General features: G+C 36.8%; 1 protein-coding gene across 2 annotated transcripts in view; it reads right to left on the bottom strand.

The window, feature by feature from the left end:
• The window catches only part of ube4b (ubiquitination factor E4B, UFD2 homolog (S. cerevisiae)), a 33,440-nt gene that overhangs the window by 9,535 nt on the left and 3,930 nt on the right, over positions 1-19,975 (bottom strand). The window contains exons 3-19 of one of the 2 annotated variants that reach the window (XM_067445947.1): positions 15,641-15,776; positions 15,162-15,249; positions 13,161-13,305; positions 12,848-13,073; positions 12,307-12,690; positions 10,979-11,086; positions 8,993-9,134; positions 8,068-8,168; positions 6,722-6,836; positions 5,768-5,851; positions 5,505-5,561; positions 5,302-5,418; positions 5,094-5,192; positions 3,404-3,517; positions 3,107-3,305; positions 2,873-3,011; positions 1,620-1,719 (exon numbers count right to left, since the gene is read on the bottom strand). In XM_067445947.1, the coding sequence (XP_067302048.1) occupies positions 1,620-1,719; positions 2,873-3,011; positions 3,107-3,305; positions 3,404-3,517; positions 5,094-5,192; positions 5,302-5,418; positions 5,505-5,561; positions 5,768-5,851; positions 6,722-6,836; positions 8,068-8,168; positions 8,993-9,134; positions 10,979-11,086; positions 12,307-12,690; positions 12,848-13,073; positions 13,161-13,305; positions 15,162-15,249; positions 15,641-15,776 (2,354 nt within the window). The remainder of the gene's footprint in view (positions 1-1,619; positions 1,720-2,872; positions 3,012-3,106; positions 3,306-3,403; positions 3,518-5,093; positions 5,193-5,301; positions 5,419-5,504; positions 5,562-5,767; positions 5,852-6,721; positions 6,837-8,067; positions 8,169-8,992; positions 9,135-10,978; positions 11,087-12,306; positions 12,691-12,847; positions 13,074-13,160; positions 13,306-15,161; positions 15,250-15,640; positions 15,777-19,975) is intronic. The other variant, XM_067445948.1, reaches the window with a different exon arrangement.

The raw sequence follows: 19,975 nt of genomic DNA, 5'->3' as shown, positions 1-19,975 counted from the left end.
TTCAAAAAGTTGTGTCTATACATAATTTGACATATATCGCAAATGATATTGTCTTTTGTGTCCCAAATATATGTAAAATGCAGAGAGTAACAAGAAGACTAAAATTTACTGCTTACTACTTTCAGAATAATAAGCCTATTACTAAAATAGCAAACCTTTTTCAAGAAAACTTTTTTCAAGGTGCTATATTTTCCTCATCCATTTTGAAACAAAACTTTACTATATATTATTAAATTGTAGGCTTTAATGTAAATTGTAAATTGACCTATACATAAAATATTTTTTTATTAACAAGCACCATGTTTTTTTTTTAACTTCGTTATAAACTCTATTTAGATCAAAACTTGATCAAGCAATATTCAGAAATGGGTGCAGTTTGCTATTATCTTTTATTAGATTAAAACAAAAAACACAAAATTACACAAATAAGGATGTATGATGTTTGAGATGTAACAAGTCTTGTTACCAATAGTAATATATTATTTAACATACAATTTAATAATATGAATATAATAGATTTAGTGCGCCTTTAAACTACAGGGAAACGTTAACGGGAGCAATGCCCCATGCGGACACTGTATATAATAGGCTAATTATGTCATGTGATGCTGTCACATTTATATGCATTAAATCCCTTTTTAACATTTGAAGTATCAACATAGAATTTATACACTAAATTTAAACAGAAGAAAATTATTGACAATTGGAATTTCCATCAGCTATATCGGTAAACATGTTTGATGCACTAAACCTTTTTTGCTACAAAAAAAATAATAATTGGATAGAAACTTGGCTAATGACAACAATTTGCTTGTTTCCTTCTAGAAAATGGCAAAATTTGCTAAATATGGGAATGTTTGAATTCTGAGAATATATAAGTAAATATACCCTATCATTTTGAAGATTTTTTTAATGATTTTGAAGTCTCTTATGCTCACCAAGGCTAATATTGTAAACAGTAATATTGTGAAATATGATAACTTAAGATAACTGTTGTCTATTTTAAAATGTCATTTATTCCTGTGATGGAAACACTGAAGACTGAAGTAATGGCTTCTTAAAATTCAGTGTCACATGATCCTTTAAAAAATTATTCTTACATGCTGATTTGGTGTTTTAGAAACATTTCTTCTTATTATTAACGTTAAAAAACAGCAGCTTAAACTTTTGGGGACTGATCACATTTTTTCCAGGATTCTTTGATGAACAGAAAGTTCAAAGAACAGAAAAAATAAATGTTTTGTAACAATAGAAACATCTTTACTGTCACTTTTAATCAGTTTAATGTGACCTTGATGAAGAAGAGTATTGCCAAGAACCATAATGTGTCTAATAGAGACTCTTTGTACACAAAACAAAGATAGTGCTAAAAAAAGGCAATAATGGAATCATTTCTTATCCGCTTAATCAATTAGCTGTTTCTGCCCTAAACTCATTAATGAATATCTACAGAAATAGATTTCTCATGCAAAGTAAAAGATAGTTGATATGGCATATCACATGTATTGTAATTAGACAGAATTAGAAAATCAGACACTCTGCACCAATGAATTCATGAGGTTCTCATTTTTAAAAACAATTTTATAAACTTTTTTTTTTGTTAAAAGGTAACAACACACCTTCAATTGTGTTTTACATCTCTTCAGCATCTCCCGATGACGACTAGCCAACGGGGAATCCTTCCACTGGTTTTCACTGTTCTTCAGCTCTTCTACAGTTCTGTAAAATACACACATATATTCAGCCTTGTGTAAATTACCTTGTCTGGCAGCTTAAATAAAATAAAATAAAAACCTCCACAGAGAATATTATTGGCCCATCTCAGTGTCATGCCTGCTGCCGACAGCAGGGGTCCCCGTGGATCAAATCTGCCAGCATCATGAGCCCAAAAAACAATGTGAGCAGTCTACAGTCTACTCCAGAGCTTTATATCTCAAATCTGATGGACTTGAAACACTGCCACTGATGCAGCACTAACACAGGAGCTGATATTTCAGGCATTATGGGCATAAGATGACTTCAGAGCTGCTCTACAATAGGACTGCAAGAAAATACCATCTGCAAAAGGCACTGGGAAGGGACGGTACAGGGCAGGACAGGATTAACCCGCCTCATCAGAGAGAGAGATTAAGGGCTTTTTCACAAAGCATGACAACAGAGCGTCACATATATGATAGGCTATCTGACACAGGCAATGAAGAATCCAGGATGATCCACTTTGAGAATCTTTTAGATTAAATAAAACATAATATGTCATAATATGCCTTTTTACAAAGTCTTGGTTTTATTTTGGGGTGTACTATGAAAAAATGAATAAAAAAATAAAAATAAGAAGATTTTTATATGGCCCCTCCTTTTGAAAAGCACAGTGACCTCTGATTGGTCAGCCGGACCTAGTGTGTTGGGACCGGTCAACCGCTTAGAGAGAGCGTTTTGGAAATGTTATTACCATAACCACGAGTTTCAACACGCTACTAGCGGAACTCAACCTGGTCTTGCCCCATTTTTTGCATATGCCTTAGACGGAAATTATTTAAATGTATTGTAACTTTGTACACTTTTTTCATGCACAAACCAACATTACACACTAAACGTAGAAACGTGGAAAATGTAAAAATGCATAACAGGTCCTCTTTAGTCACTTCTGTTTCACTCATTTGGCCAAAGTGACGCAACAAAACTCGTGGTTTCTTGGCCATGAAGTTTACAAGGCTGTCATTTTACAATTAAGAGCTCATAAACACCCTTTTTGCAGCCGCGATGTCGCCTTCATGTACCTTTTTGCACTAACGCACAATTCACAATGGACTATTACCTTAAAGGATTTGGTAACAAATAGACTGTTTTTTACGACTGAATCTGTGCAAAGCACCTGTTCAGATCCCTGATGGCCCTCAGTCTCCGTATGTAGCGCCGGCAGCACGGGAGGATGGACAGATGATGTGCATGTAGCGTTAAGAAGAAGCACTCTGTAGGGAACTTGGGCTCTGAGAACTTGGACGGGTCTTCATCTGTGGAGGATTTGGAGGAACAGTAAATGGGTTGCCTGAAGTTAAACTGAGTGTCTAAAGCGATTTGTGTCTTCCAGAACAAAGCCCACACTCACGCAGCTCAGTGAGCCAGCTCTTCAGGTCCTCCATCGTGGCATTGAGCCGGGTCTCTTCCCGGCTGAGATTCAGCCGACACTTGGGGTGGAAGATGTAGAGAGAATCCACCGTTTCCAGCTTGATTTTCATACTGAGCTGCTGCAGCACCCACAGGAAATTCATCATGAAGCCGTCCGTGGACACCAGCTTATCATCGGTCTAAAGAAAGAAAGGGCAAGGAAATAATCATATAACATGGTATTAATGTGTTAAAGATAAATCTGTGTTTTGAAAGAAACAGATTTGAACAGACATACCTGCATTTGTGCCTTTTTCACATTACGATTCACCAGAGCTGCCATGTAGCTCAAAGCTGCTTCCCTTGTCTCTCCATTCAATAAGATATTGTGCAGGATCTTAAACAGATCTCCCTGGAAAACCAACATCAGCACACAGAATTACAACATATATCTTTTCCCTTTCAAAAGAGGACACCAAATCTGATTTCAGCAGCACATTTGAACATTTCACCTGGACATCAACATTTAATGTTACATCAGAAGATTAAGTTATATGATCTAATAGTGATCTGTGTATTTATGTTGGATGAATTTAGTACATGACTTATCATTCAATGAGTGGATATTTCATAGATTTTTCGTTTTTAGTATTTTACCTTAAAAGGTTAGCTCATCCAAAAATTCTTTCATTAATGACTCCCCCCAATGTCATTCCACACCCGTAAGACCTCTGTTCATCCTCAGAACACAGTTTAAGATCTTTTAGATTTAGTCCAAGGGCTTTCTGTCCTTTGAATGTAAGTGTATGTCCACTTGCTGTCCACGTCCAGAAGGTAATGAAAACATCATCAAAGTAGTCCATATGTGACATCAGTTGGTTAGTTAGACTCTTTTGAAGCATCGAAAATACATTTGGTCCAAAAATAACAAAAAATACGACTTTATTCAGCATTGTCTTCTCTTCAGTGTTCCTCAAACTGGCAAACTGCTGAAATCATGACATTGGCGATATGAATCACGAATCAATCTGCTGATTCGCACCTGTTTGATTCTTTATTTGAGGTTTGAAAAACACGAAGAGAAGACAATGCTGAATAAAGTCGTATTTTTTGTTATTTTTGGACCAAAATTTAACAATATTAAAGCTTCAAAAGAGTCTAACTAACCAACTGATGTCACATATGGACTACTTTGATGATGTTTTCATTACCTTCTGGACGTGAACAGCAAGTGGACATACACTTACATTCAAAGGACAGAAAGCCCTCGGACTAAATCTAAAATATCTTAAACTGTGTTCCGAGGATGAACAGAGGTCTTACGGGTGTGGAACGGCATTGGGGTGAGTCATTAATGAAAGAAATGTCATTTTTGCGTGAACTAACCCTTTAACACTTTAAATCATTTTTGTTTTATGCTTTATATCTTTCATTCCTGTTCTGGATAACGTTAAATTGCTGTGGAGAGAGGGGAACCAAAATTTATAGTTTTTATAAAGTTTGTTAATATTCTGTTTTATTTAGCAGTATTTTACATTATTTGCTGAATGAAATAACATACAGCTTATAAAGCAATGCAATTTTGACCTGGTGCAAAATACAGTCATGTGCAAATTATTTCCAGGAGAAAATGGTATACATTTTATTTCAATTGAAATATTCCAAATTAATTTTAAATATTTTATTATAAATTCTGTGAAAATCTGATGGCAGCTGGCAAAAGTTCACTCGGAACGGGAGTCTTGCTCCACATAGGAGGGTCATGTTACCCAATGCTAAATTCTTATCTAACATTTACAACTTAATAAATTCATCTTCTTAATCTCACCTCGTTCACATTAAATTACACTTTTTATAGTCATAAAAGAAAGATTTAAAAACTGCAGCCTTCATTCTACCTCTGATCTGCTCTATAAAAAAAAAATATTCCCCCAGTATTACAGCAGCTCATTAAAAATCTATGTGTATGAGATATGATGGTCATTCACCCTGGCAGACTCCAGATAATGCTGCAGTGACTGGCTGACCACACGGGTGTTCTCCATAGTGATGGCAGGACCAGAGAAGTACTTGTCTCCCACTTTAGTCTACAGAACAGCAAAACGGATTTAAAAAAAACAACAACTTTCCTACTAATTATTCATCAATGCTGCACTTTGTATTAGTTTTATTTGTTTTAGGAGTGAAATGACTTACATCATCCTCAGCAAACACAGAAAGACTGAAGAACGCGCCGAGGAAGGAGAGTCGTTGAATTTCTCTTCCTGTCCCAGGACTGAGAGGGTCAGGACACCACAATGGCAAAGAGGTGATCTAAAAATACACACACAGACAGACAATATTAAGAGTGAACTGAATAACCTGACTGGGTTAAATTTTTAAGCTCCTACAAAACCTACCAAACTGCATATAGGGTGAGACTTCCCGAACTTGATTTCACAGAGCTCAGCCAAAGCCTGTGGAGCAATATAAAATCAGTCATAGACAAGAAACAAGAGTCTTTCACACATTCAGAAGAGCAGTTTACTATATGAAACATGTCTGGAAGGTCAGAGATATCTTATGGTGTTAATATATAAAATCAAGGGAGCTTGTTTGGTCCTTATTTGCCCGATGATTAAGTCTGCATATGCTTTTCAAAGAACAACAAGCAGTCTCTTACCATTAGAGGAAACTTGAAGTTGTCACTGTCAAAAGAACATTCTTTTACAGCTAAAGCAAGCCCTTGAAGAATGGGAACAAAGATCTGAAAGAATAACAACTTTGATCAAAACAGGATAAAAGTGCCACACTTTTTATTTTCTTTGAGCTAAATTGACTTCCTAGCCACTTTGGAAAGACACTTTTAAGACATTCAACCAGATGTTAACAAGGTGATTTTTAAACTGATGCAATTCAGCAAGCCACAGGTGTGGTTCTTCATTTGACAAGAAGCAAGCATTTATTTTGAAAACTACACACTACTATTCAAATGGTTAATAAGATTTAGAATTTTTGTTGTATGATTACCAACAATGCTTAATTTGACCAAAATATAGTACTGTAAATAGTACTATTTACAGTACAAAAAATACATTGAGCATAAGTATATAAAAAAATATGACTATAATTTAAATTAACCGTTTTATTTCTGTGATGACAACGCTGCATTTTCAGTGTTCTTCAGTGATCCTTTAGAAATCATTCTAAAAAGCAATTTATTTTTCAAAAGAACAGCACTTATTTAAAATAATATTTTGAAATATTTTTGTTAAATGTAATTTATTCTAGCTGCATAAAAAAAATCTTCCAAACCCTAAACTTTTAACAGCATTTCAAAAGTATGAATCTATACTTTATCATTCAAAAGCTTAAAAAATATTTTCATTTATTTGAAGATTTTTTTTGATCTAATGCAATGTCTAAAGTGTCCACACTGGAACCATTTAACCTATTGTGGATTAAAAATCTATATTTGTTTAAATACTTAGCTGTTTTTACTAAAAACAAACAGATGACATTTGAAAATATGTTAAATATCCCTAAGAATTTGCCATCAATAATAAAGATCTCTTAAACTTAAAAAGCAAAATGATGCAGCATGCGGCCTGTCTCCATAATCTGCTGCAACTCCCACCTGTTTGAACACCTCCTCCTCCTGGTGAGTCATGCGCACCAACTCCTGGATGAAGCCGTAAGGAAGGTTCCGGCACAGCATGTAGGGTACCAGCAGGGAGGGCTGTAGAGGGGCTCTATTGTAGGGAAAGAGATGAGGGGGTGGGGTAATTGGGCAATCTCAATTAAAATGTATTATGCTTGTTTGAATTAAAACTGACAGACCAACACCATGCAAAAAAATAGTTTTCACACAGGGCTTGACATTAACTTTCTTGCTCATCAGATCAGCCATATAGATTTGTAATATTATTATATAATAATATAAAAAATTATAATATTATTATTATATAATATAATATATTATTATAATTTGGCAGCAGGTATATTAGGCAGCTATCACTTTAAGACCTGACGCATGGATCCATTATACTGTTCCATGCGTTTTCTTTCACAACTGTTTACATTCACTTAAACATAACTCAATGTTTAAATGACACTTGCCAATTTAGTACTGAGAGGAGGTTTTATGTACACATTTTGGGTACAAGCTCAAAATCTGCAGGAAGGAGTAAAATTATATTCGTTTAAAATTATTAAACGAGTGAATAAGGGGAGGCGGGTTTGTGTGTCAACTCGCTGTCGGAGAGATGAGATCAAGAAAGCACAGCTGGTACCATGTATATCTTCTGCGGAATATGAGTATTAAGCGTTTCAGATATTTCAGTGTCGATATGCATTGAAAAATCTATATTTTTGACAACACTACATTGCACAGTTTATCATTTTAAATGACTACAACTGAAAAATGTATTATATATCAAATTTAACCCGCCAAAGTTGCTAATAGGAGTTTACATGCCACTGATGAAATCCACCAGCATTTGGTGGGTTTGGCGGGTGTTAAAGTCAAGCCCTTTTTTCACACTTGGTTTAATCTGGAGCTTGATTCTGCTCTCCTTGTCCCTAGGTCTCTTCACACTGTATGTTTGCATCATCAATCTGAGTACTAGCAGCAGTTGACATTTACTGCTATAGCTAATCAATGAATTTGGAGGAGAAAGCACAAAAAATAAGTCTTACTACAAAGCTTGAACTGTACAAAATTGAACTGTTTCTTAAAGCCAATTCATGCATAGACAGGCAGCTATTAGACATTTTTTATAATGTAAGAGCCAAAATATATGTCACTGGTAGCGTAATTTATAGTAGGACTGCAAAACATAATGAAGTCCATGACAACTTTTTTTTAATGAGAGGTGAGCTACTGAGTTCGGGTAGAAACAAACTGAATCCACACCAAGGGCTCTAGTGTGAACACCTTTAAGAAACTTTAGTGTGCATTGAAAAAGGCTGCTGTTTACTGACCTGGGCTGTGTGAGGGCACCTTGAAGCACTAGTGTAGCATGGGAAATGCACTGGGAACGAATGTTGCTAAGCAGCTGACTAACAGCTGGCTGGCTGCACATCTGAAACAGAAGAGCATATGAAGAACACTGCAATCTACACAGGAAATGACCCATGATGCCTTTGTGATGAAACGTCTTGAGTCTGTCGCTGCTGCATGTCAGCTCGAAAACGTTTACTAATAGAAACTGATCATCTATGCTTTACTGGAAAAAAAATGTACTTACATTTTTTAAAACCATTCATACACACACACACACACACACTACATATATATATGTGTGTGTGTGTGTGTGTGTGTGTGTGTGTGTGTGTGTGTGTGTGTGTGTGTGTGTGTGTGTGTGTGTGTGTGTATAAATAAATAAATTATGCATTATATAAATATGTGATTAGAAACAAAAGATGAATAAATTAGTAGTGCAAGCTAGTTTTGATGTAAAAGCCTTTTTTTATTACATAGCATAAAATAAAAATATTCAGAAGTACATTTTAATTCAGACAGATAGAGTGTTGTAACAGTGTCTTGTGAAGCAACATACTGCAATGCTTTTGGTGTAGACAGCCAAATTGATTAAAATAGGAGCAAATGACTTTTGACGTGCATGTCTAGTGTAGACAGGGTGATACAACGCCAGAATGCAACATGAAAGGCTCGTGCCAAAGAGGGAATTACCCTAGGCTTGATGAGACATGTTTAGTCTCACTTTCACATTTCTTCTGACTTACTGTCATTTGTGTTCTGATGAAGCGCTAAAATAATGGTGTATTTCCTTGTAACTCTTGTTATACTGGAAAATAATTCTGCTGCCTGTATTATTGGTGACAACACCTGGGGACTGAATAATGCTGAAGAAATGTATGCATAATGTCAACAATCAGCAGCTACCTTTGGGGCCTTCCTCTCTTCCATTCCCACACAGTCAAAACGCTCGATGAGGTAGTTGAGCATCTCCGTCTCTTTACAGGACTCTATGGTAAAGCGGTCACTACTCGAGTCACCAGTCATCCCCCCTCCGGACGCACCCAGGCTAAAGAGAGAAAGAGAATATTATAAGAAATAAATAATTTTACAGCCATCGATAAAAGAGATTGCATGGTGTAGAGATGAACCTTCTGAGGAAAAACCCAAACTTCTTTCATAATTAAATGTTTCCCTTTTTCTCTAACCACCAACCTCATCATTCAAAATGATAATCTTCAGATAGAACAGCTATGACATCATATATAAATGAAGGTTTATCTCTATTTCAAGCAAATGTTAGAAAAAACTTTACCCCACAACGCAAGCAGTGTTTCACCTCGATAAATCACATCTTGCAGACTGGGTAAACCCAGCCTGATCTGCCCCTGATTTGATTTCACCCTGCAAATCAGTCTAGATCAGTCTAAATCAGTTCCCGTGTTGTGATTGGACAGCAGCTTAGCGCACTTTGCCCGGAAAGGTCCCGCCTTTTACCATAACGGGGAGATGCAAGTGCTGAATGCGCGCTCTTCTCCACGTGAGAGAGCAACAAGACCACGCCCCCTTTTTTGCATATTCTTGTGGGCGGATGGTTAGTCAACAAACGGTTCTAGTGATGTCATTCCTGAAGGAAGTGCAGGGGTTTAGTCCAAACCGGCCGTTCGCTGTAGGCTTTGAAAGGGAACTTCTGTTAAATAAAATCTCACTTGGCATTGAACTTTGAGCTTTATAATTTTACAGGTATTATTTATGCTCTAACAGAAACATTTCACACTAACTTAAGTTTGAAAGATGGAATCGCGAAGAACGGGACCTTTAAATTGAGCTTGGTCTGGTGATAGCCAGACAACATATCTAGCCCATTTCACACTATTACAGTTAAATAGTCTGCGGTAAGCAAGTGTTTTTGTTTTTTAATAATTAATACATTTATTTATCAATGACACATTAAATGAATCAAAAGTGACAATAAAGATTGTTATCTCAAATAAATGCTGTTGTTTTAAACATTCTCTTCATCAAAGAATCATGACAAAAAAAGTGTGTCACGGTTTCGACACTGATAATAAATAATATGAAAGGATCCTTGAGCACCAAATTAGCATATTAGAATAATTTGCTAGGATCATGTGACACTGAAGTAATGGCTGCTCAAATTCGAGCTTTCTAAAAAAAATGTAATCTTTAGTAACTCTTCCTGTCTTACCAGGGAAAAAAGTACATTTATAAATTTCCAGTTCTCATGAATGTAGCAATGCACAAATATTATGTGGTCACATGTATTTCGAACTATCTACCACTGTGATTTGAGTAATTGGAACAGAAAATGTTTTGGATTCAGTTTACACCTATATTTAGCGCTGACCATTTGTCATTGGATCCCTTGAGATGTTAATACCACATGTAAATGACACTAAAATGTATGACATAAGACCAACAAAAGCAGACCTCTGATATCTGTGTTCCCCACAGGTCTTTGGTCATGAGACAGCAAGCATTAGTGAACTCTAGGGTGAGACCACACTCCACAGCAGGCATCTGGCTCTCATTAGTTCTGTTATACAGTCAGCTAACTTAATCTGAATGCCCAACAATCAGCCTTCATCCACCGCTGTTATCCAGCACGCACGTCCTGTGTGGAAGTTTTAAGGTCTGATGGCTCACATTTCTGCTGCGAGCTGAATGGGCCTAAAAAATTATTGTGCAATGGACACAATTTGAGCTGACAGCAAAGAAAAGCGAGAGAAATGCTGATTTTGTCAACCTGATGAGATCAACCATCACAGGTTTCAACTCCGCTATTTGGTGAGTCTCTCTTTTTGCTGTTGCAGTGCCAACATTGGGCACAGCGGGCTGTTGTTAGTGGCCAGGCAGCACGCTGAAGCATGCAACACACTTTGGCACTGATACCTGGACCCAAACTGAACCCCTGAAAAATCCTCTTCCTCTTCCTCCAGCTCCTCATCACTGCTGTCCTGAGGCAAGTCGGACAGGGCGAAGAAGAGGAGGGAGAAAGGGCTGGTGCGGCCACAGTGTGTGAATGAAAGCAGACAAATAGATCATGAAAATACGAAGGCTACAAAGTCAATGCAACTTCACATAGGCTGCCATAATAGTGTGGATGTTTACATGCTAATTTTCCAAATTTTTACATGTAGATTACCTGTTAAATAAGTTAAAAGTACCTTTTTATAATTTAATAAAACTGTTAAATATAATCAAAACTCAATTTTTCTATTGCACATTAAATTGTGATGCCTTAATTTGTTTGTGGCAATTAAAACAATGATTTTAATTTAGTTTTTTTAACTATTCATTTATTTTGACAAAATAGTATAACAATTTAATATCTGCCATATGTCGGTTTTTGCTCATAACATGACAATAATTATCGGCTTATTGGAGTTTTTGGTTATCGGTTATGTGATAAAGCAGACAGATGCAACTTCACATCTAACGGTTTCAAATAAAAAATTATTTTTTTAAATACCTATAATTTAAAGGAAGTGTATGTAAGATTGTGGCCAAAACTGGTCCGGCAATCACTTTCAAATGACTGTAGAGCGGCGTATCCCCTCTCCCCCTCCCCCCTAACTCGAGGTTGCCAGAAAGGCTGCAGGATCAGCAGGCACGTTTGTAGCTGCAGCTGTGGTAACTAGAGCAGAGCTGGCAACCCGGATGCCGAAACACTACTGATTTTGTGATTGGTCGATAGGTGGAGGGTGGAGCTTCAGGCCAAAACACATGTCAACATAAACATCAGTTGAGGGCTGCAACAACAACTTGTAAATGATAATATCCCTGCCGGACTACTGTTGTCAGTGATATAAGTATTTAAAATTAGCATGATTTCTTAATGTCTAGTGACACATCAGGGCCATTTTATGATTAATTGAAATACATTTCTTACATACAGTTCCTTTAATAACACTATTAAAAGTACATTTTGAGCTAATCTTAAAACGAATATCGATTTTTCATATTTTATGAAAAATGTTGTAATGCCTTAATTGACTTATGGCTTTTAAAATGACCATTTTACTTTTTTTATTAATATTATTTTATAAAAAATACAATTTAAAAAAGTAATATTTTAATATCTGCCATTTATCGGTTATCGCACAACATGAAAATAATTTGTCAGCTTATTAGTGTTTGGCTACCTAGTGTCTGAAAAAGCACACAGATTCAATGCAAATTCAATGCAACTTCACATCTAACAGGGTGGAAAAAGGTACCTAGAGGGCATCCGAGTAGCTAGCGCAGTCCGTCTAGCCGCAGTACTGGGGGAGCTGGGGGGGAAGGGTAAAGGTATGGAGGACTGGGTGTTGTGGTGTCTGGGGGAAGGGCTGGAGGGTATACCTGAAGTTGTAGGGGGTGTAAGCGTACCAGATGGAGTAGATCTGGGACTTGGGCTTATGGGAATAGATGAGCTAAGGGAGTAGGGCCTGTATCTCTGGGAGGTGGGCAGAGGGGCGGATGGAGATAGAAGGTTGGCAGGAGGGCGAGAGGCCGGAGGACTGAGGGGAACAGGGAGGGCGGCGGCAGAAGCCAGTGTGCCAGATGGAGCACTCATTCTGGCTGAGCTCAGAGCTAGTGGGTTTGGGCTACAACCATAAAGACTGAAAACAACAAAGACATTGATGAAATGAAGGAGGAAACAGAAAATAGTAGGAAATGTAACGAGAAATCAAGGATGTGAGACAAAGGAATGTAGGTGGACATGTAGGTGGGTACATAATTCATTTTAAAAGAGATGTTGCCAGCTATCACACTTGCCTAGAAAGAGAGCTGGCACCAAATGAACCAGCACAGGGTATCATGGGACTGCCGCTCTGGCTTGAGGGTGGGATGAGAGTCAGGTGATGGTCTGGGGATCTGGCAGCGGTAATTGGCTGAGATGTGGCGGTCAAGCTGGCGAATGGGTTACAGTCACGTGAACGGGTGGACATCATGAGAGCCTCCATTAAAATCTGCCCGATCAGGTCTTTGAAGTCAGAGTAAACTAAAAGAAGAAAGTACACAAACGCAATTCAGCTACAGAAAAAGCAGAAGAATTCTCTCTTACACCCTCATCGCTCTCAGTTCATACCATCCGTAGGGTTCTTCTGGAATTCAGCAGCAAGTGAAGGGAGGAAGATGACATCACGGTCCTGATCCTTCCAGGAAACACGCAAGATCTTACAGATGAGCTGCAAAGCCTGCTCTTCAGAGACATCTGGATTGGACGAGGAATCCTGCAAGTAAAAATTCAGCAGCAAGTTACAAATGCACCAGATCAGTGGTTCTCAGCCTTTTTGACTTGAATGGGGGCCTTGTTAAACACAATATTTGAGTATCCCCTGTATTCCTGAAACCTGAAGTACTGGTATATTAAATTAACCATGATTGATTTAGTGATTCCTGAAGTTAAGAACTGGATGATCTTCAATACAAACAACAGATATTGAGGGCCAGGGAGCATTTTAATTTAGACTATTTAAATATATTAATAATTTATTCATTCAAATACTTTTAAATCATCATGCTGTTCCCTTGGAAGTTTGTCCTCTAGTTATCAATTTTTGGTCCAGATCTTGTAATGACGATACAAAAAGTCAAGCACTATGTAAATTCTCCTCCAGCAAATCCCAAAGACTTTCAATAAATTTAAGGTCTGGAATCAGAGGTGCCAATTCATGTGTGAAAATGATTCTTCATGCTCCCTCCCAACCATTCTTTAATAATTTGAGCGTGATGAATCTTGACATTGTCATCATGAAATATGGCCATGATGTGTCTTCCTACATGGTTGTTTAAGAAATGAAAAGCTACACACTCCATCAATTAGGGTTAGAAGAACTAAAGTCAAACATATAACATGCTAGAAACATAATAATCACTGCAATAATGATCCAAACATTTACTTTTTTTGGCAGGGCAGTGTACATTTAGGCATGCAGCATATCGGTTATCATACAATATTACAGAACTTTTAATTCATTGGTATTGGCGGATATTGGATATTTTAATTAATTATAATTAGCTGTCAACTAACACTGAATTAGAACATTTTAAATTAAGTCTGAAGTACATTTAAAATAAACACCAATAATTCAAAAACACTGTTAAACTTAAAGGGTTAGTTCACCCAAAAATGAAATTGACGTCATTAACTCCTCACCCTAATGTCGTTCCACACCCGTAAGACCTCCGTTCATCTTCAGAACACATTTTAAGATATTTTATATTTAGTCCGAGGGCGTATCTAAGTGTATGCACACTATACTGTCCATGTCCAGAAAGGCAATAAAAACATCACCAAAGTAGTCCATATGTGACATCAGTTAGTTCATTAGAATCTTCTGAAGCATTGAAAATACATTTTGGTCCAAAAATCACAAAAACTACGACTTTATTCAGCATTGTCTTCTCTTCTGTGTATGTTTTCAAACCTCAAATAAAGATTCAAACGGTCATGAATCAGCGTATTGATTCATGATTCGGATCGCGTGTCAAACTGCTAAAATCACGTGACATTGACGATCCGAATCATGAATCAATACGCTGATTCATAACCGCTTGAATCTTTATTTGAGGTTTGAAAACAAACGCGGAAGAGAAGACAATGCTGAATAAAGTCGTAGTTTTTGTTATTTTTAGACCAAAATGTATTTCCGAAGCTTGAAGAGATTCTAATGAACTAACTGATGTCACATATGGACTACTTTGATGTTTTTATTGCCTTTCTGGACATGGACAGTATAGTGTGCATACACTTAGATACGCCCTCGGACTAAATATAAAATATCTAAAACTGTGTTCTGAAGATGAACGGAGGTCTTACGGGTGTGGAACGACATTAGGGTGAGTCTTTAATGACATCAATTTCATTTTTGGGTGAACTAACCCTTTAACTTTTAGCAAATCTCAAAATGAATATCCATTTTTCATAGGTGTCCATTAAAAAGTTGTGATGCCTTAAATCAATTATGGAATTTAAAATTATGATTTTAGTTTATAACTATTACTTTATTTAGACAAAACATTTTAATATCTGCCACTTATCGGTTATTGGCCATTACATGAAAATGACTAATGGCTTAATGGTTACCTTTTCAGCCAGGTTCCTTTTCTCTCTGCGATCACTGTCTTCCACCTCCATATTCTCAATTCCTGAGTCCACATCTACTTGGGACATGCTAAAGACCACAAAGATGAGATCTAGCTCAAGTAGCAGTTAAAATCCTCAATAGTCCAACAATATAACTTTAGCACTGCATGTTACTAAATGGAAGATACAAAAACTATGCAACTAATGATATCAAAAGGGTTTACTTAATGGGTAAACTTCCAGCTGTATGTATTCATCTTTATTTGCACTTGAGTGGATTATGTGGCTGAAGTACAAAAGAGAAACAGAGCATTTGCAATCCAACAGTAGAGAGATTCTGCAGCTTGAAAAGGTCTCGGGCATTCAGTGAGTGAGATACAATAATTAATCTCCAGTACAATCTCAGTTTGAACTCTTACGTCATGCTCTATCTTTGATTAGGAGTTCAGAGAGGGCAAAGGTTCAAGACTGTCTCTCACCTCTTCTCGCAGGAGGCTGTGTCAATGTCCATGCTCTGAGAGCGAGACAGGGATTGGGACTGCGTCTCCAGGCTGTTAGATGGAGAGCTGGAGAGAGAGCTGACGCCCTCGCTGCTCTGGCTGCGGTAAGCAACCCCTATAGTAATAGAGAGCACAAAAGGAAGCACTGTGTTTGAGTATGAACCTGCTGATTGTGCCATGGGGGAAAAAATGGCTAAACTGCAATCAAGCTCAAGAAAAACTTTCATGGCTCAATAAAGAACCGCATACCTGAAGTTTAACCATGAAGCATTTGTTTGAACAGTCAAACATTCTATTTTATACAAAGAAAATGGTTATCTGCAAATCACTATATCTTTATCCAGAAGACAAGTATATAGTCAGAGAACAAAGACAAAAACTACATTTGCGATTCTTGAAGTATATACCAGTGCAACACAGTGTATCAATGTAAATTTTAAAGCAATGGCCCAATTAAATGAATGTGTGGTTAGGATCTTAAAAGTATTGTGGGAGTTATATAAAAGTGCATTCAATCATTTCATTAGGAATCCACGCGTTTGTAAAATGCCCAGGAGGACAAGATTATCACAAAGATTTCGCATCAGATACAAATTTGCCACGCTGACCAACAGAAAGCTGCTTATGTGTGAGCTTTGCTTCATACGGTTTAATTAAGTTTTAAAGGGTTAGTTAACCCAAAAATAAAATAAAATAAAATTCTTTCATTAATTACACACCCTCATCTTCAGAACACAAATGAAGATATTTTTGATAAAATCCGAGAGCTTTCTGACCCCTCCATAAACAACTATTTAATTAAAGGGGTGGTTCCGTGTTTTTGGGGCGCAGTATAACATGTCTTAATACTTTTTTTTTTAAATGCCGTATTTTTATTTTATTTTACCTTTGTTCCACACCGCGGTCTCCACTGTCCTTTGAACCATTTGCTTCCTGCTTCTATGAAGCCCATCTCTCCAAAAAACGCAATGGTCTTAGATTGGTTAGATGGCCAAATGTAGTTTCATGTATTTTTATTGGCTGAAGTGCCAAGCACAGGTTGTCCGGAAACGCCACGCCTCTTACAATTACGGGCAAATGTCACATCCGCGGTGACTAGCAAGGGTTTTATGATATCACCAACCCAGGAATAAGCTTGTTGTGGTCCAAACCGGCCATTTTTGTAGGCAATAAACTGCCATAAGACACTATCTCTGTTTGCATTGAACTTTCAGCGCTGTAACTTTGCAGATACTGTTTATGCTCAAGCAGCAACATTACACACTAACTAAAGTTTAAAAAGTGAAATCGCATGAAGCCACCCCTTTAACACTTTCAAGGCCCAGAAAGGCAAGTAAAGACATCATTAAAATAGTCCATGTGAATGCAGTGGTTCAGTCTTATTCTTAATGTTATGAAGCAACGAGAATACTTTTTGTGTGCAAAAATCAAAACAAAAATATGACTATTCAACCATTTTGTTCTTATTTAGTCTTTTACACAGTTTACGCTGTAAATACAGAACAGCGGCTCGCCATTGGTTAGCTCCCGCATCAGCGTCACACGCATGCGTTGTGGTGCTCAAGTAAACAGCATCGGCCAATGGTGAGCCTCTGACGTAGCACTGCACTGCATTTACAGCGTAAACAGGAGGCTGGTACAGACGAGAAGAGATTGTTGAACAAAGTCGTTATTTCTGGGCTTTGAAAGTGATAATTACATTGCTGTCTATGGAGGGGTATCAAAAATGTCTTAATTTGTATTCCGGAGATGAGTGAATGTCTTACGGGTTTGGAACGACATGAAGGTGAGTAATTATTGACAGAAGTTTCATTTTTGGGTGAACTAACCCTTTAATAAACTCTTCCTTCTGAAAATGGACTTTGTGATGTCTTTGTGGTCTTAATGTGAGTAAAACTGGATGAAGAGATGCAGGAAGGCACAATCAATCATATTTTAATAAGCAAATATATGTAAAAAAGGAAAAGGTTATAATTAGGATTAGGAATGCAATTATTACATTGAAATCATTAATGCTGGTTACAATTTGAATGCTGGACATTGTCAGAAATATAATGTTTAGAAAACACCATATAATCAAAGGCTGAAATTATGAACAAAACTAAGTTATTTGGCATGAATTAACTGCAGTCATTTAATACTTGGGTTTAGAGGTTAATGACAAACCTAACCAGAATATTTAAAGGCTATTAATGGAGCAGCAGATGCATTGGACCTGTTTTTTTGTCTTGTAATTGATTCAACCTCAATACTGTACATTCCAGAAAGAAGCTACAACAGAGAACAGAGAGCAGGCTTGTGCTAGAACAGATTTTTTTATGCAACTCTGAATAATGTGTGGTAGTGGACACAAGACAGCTGTTTCCAATGACAACACACACCAGCACAAAACATGTTCACTTTCCTATGTCTGTTCAGCAAGGCTCCATGTTAATTAAGCATGGAAACAAAGGCTTTAAACCGAATTAAATTTTAATTGAACAGCAGATCAATGAACAGTAAGAAACAAACATGTTTTGATGTGATGCAAACAAAAAGGAATCTATGGTACAATAAGAAACAGATTAGCATATTCCAAAAAATATACAGCCCAATTTGCATGTAACATTGATATTTTCTGTCTAAATACAGAAATATAACACAGATCTTACAGCTTAGACACTAGATACCAAAGGTCATTGTACTGTAAAAATGAAACTAAAGAGAAACATAACCACAGGTAACATGGTTTACTAACACTTAAAAAAAAACTGATTACGGCACTACGAGAACAAAAAGCCACCGTCAGCCTTGCATGTCTATGTGCCCTGAGTTAAACCCTGGCCAAGGCTGTGCCACCTCCATCCTCCATGACTGTGCAGATTTTCCAAAGCAAGATGCAGTGGGCAGAAATCCCTTACCTTGATATAAACACTGATCCAAAAAATCTTCAAAAAAAGGGAATTCATTAAATCCCTAGTTTACTAACATCTAATTCTATATAACTTAACTTGAAGCACTTAGATCCTCTATACTATTTCACTGGTTCTTTTAGACTCACCATTTTACACCAAGACAAGATTACAGTCTATAGTATTACAATTAATCTACACAGGGTCTTCAGATACAACTCACATCTATGCACAAAACACCCAACGTTTACCATTAATAATATTGAGAAGAATGAACTAAGATGCAGCAGAGATTAAACCTAGTGTTGTGGATAAATTCTGTATAAAATTGCATTTATTGATCCAATCAGACGCCCCATAAAAAACATGATTTATGCCTTAAATTCCTCTTAACTTGAAAGCTGTATCTGTAAACAATCTGTTTTGCCTTTATAAAAGAAAAAGCAAGTCTATATTACTTCTGGGTCTTCATTCAAATATACAGTGCAATTTAAACATTAGGAGTCTGTTTTCAAAAATACGTCTTGGATGCTCACAAAGGTTTTCTAATGGAATATATTTTAAAATGTAATTATTCCTGTGGGTTCAAAGCTGAATCTGTATCATTATTACTCTTCAGTGTTATATAATTCTTCAGAAATTATTCTAATATGCTGATTTGGGGATATTTATCTTCACCATCATCATTTTTATTATCAATGTTGAAAAGCAGTTGTGCTGCTAAATATTTTCATTAAAACCATAATACTAGATTAGACGATTCAAAAGCACAGCATTTATTTGAAATAAAAAGAGTATACATGTCTTTACTATCACTTTTGATGAAAAATTAATACATCCTTGCTGAATACGTATTAGTTTCTTGGTAACATTTTAGAATAAGGTTTCGGTTAGTTCACCCTAAAATGAAAAATCTTTCATTAATTACCCTAATGCCATTCCACACCCGTAAGACCTTAGCTTGGTTTTACCAGACTCTCATACATTTCATTTGTACATAGAGTCTGGCCACTCTCCATTGACAAGGGTTTATTTCCGCGAAGGCGGGCACCCTGTTGAGGTCTAAAACTATTGGATCTGCCCTGAGCTACTCTGGATCTGCCATAACCAATCGCTAACGTCTGGTCGTGAAGTATCTCATGTGCCCTTCGCCTGTTTCACTCATGGAAATCCGACAAAATAAAAGTGCACATGTGCATGCCACCTCAGTAATAAAACTATAGAATAAAACCTAAAACTTGTGCATTCGGATTGTGATTTATTCACGACACGGTGGACAGGAGAGCTTTGTGATAGGGAATGCGGCGCTCACGTGGTCCGTAACATCATTGAATGCTGTAAATAAAATTTCATATGCTTGGTATGATAATAAATGCTGCTATAAATAACGGACCAATTCAAATGTTTAAGTGCTTTTATTTTA

Source organism: Pseudorasbora parva, chromosome 6, assembly GCF_024679245.1.
Source record: "Pseudorasbora parva isolate DD20220531a chromosome 6, ASM2467924v1, whole genome shotgun sequence".
Lineage (NCBI taxonomy): Eukaryota > Metazoa > Chordata > Actinopteri > Cypriniformes > Gobionidae > Pseudorasbora > Pseudorasbora parva.
This window is presented reverse-complemented; position numbering and strand designations above follow the sequence as displayed.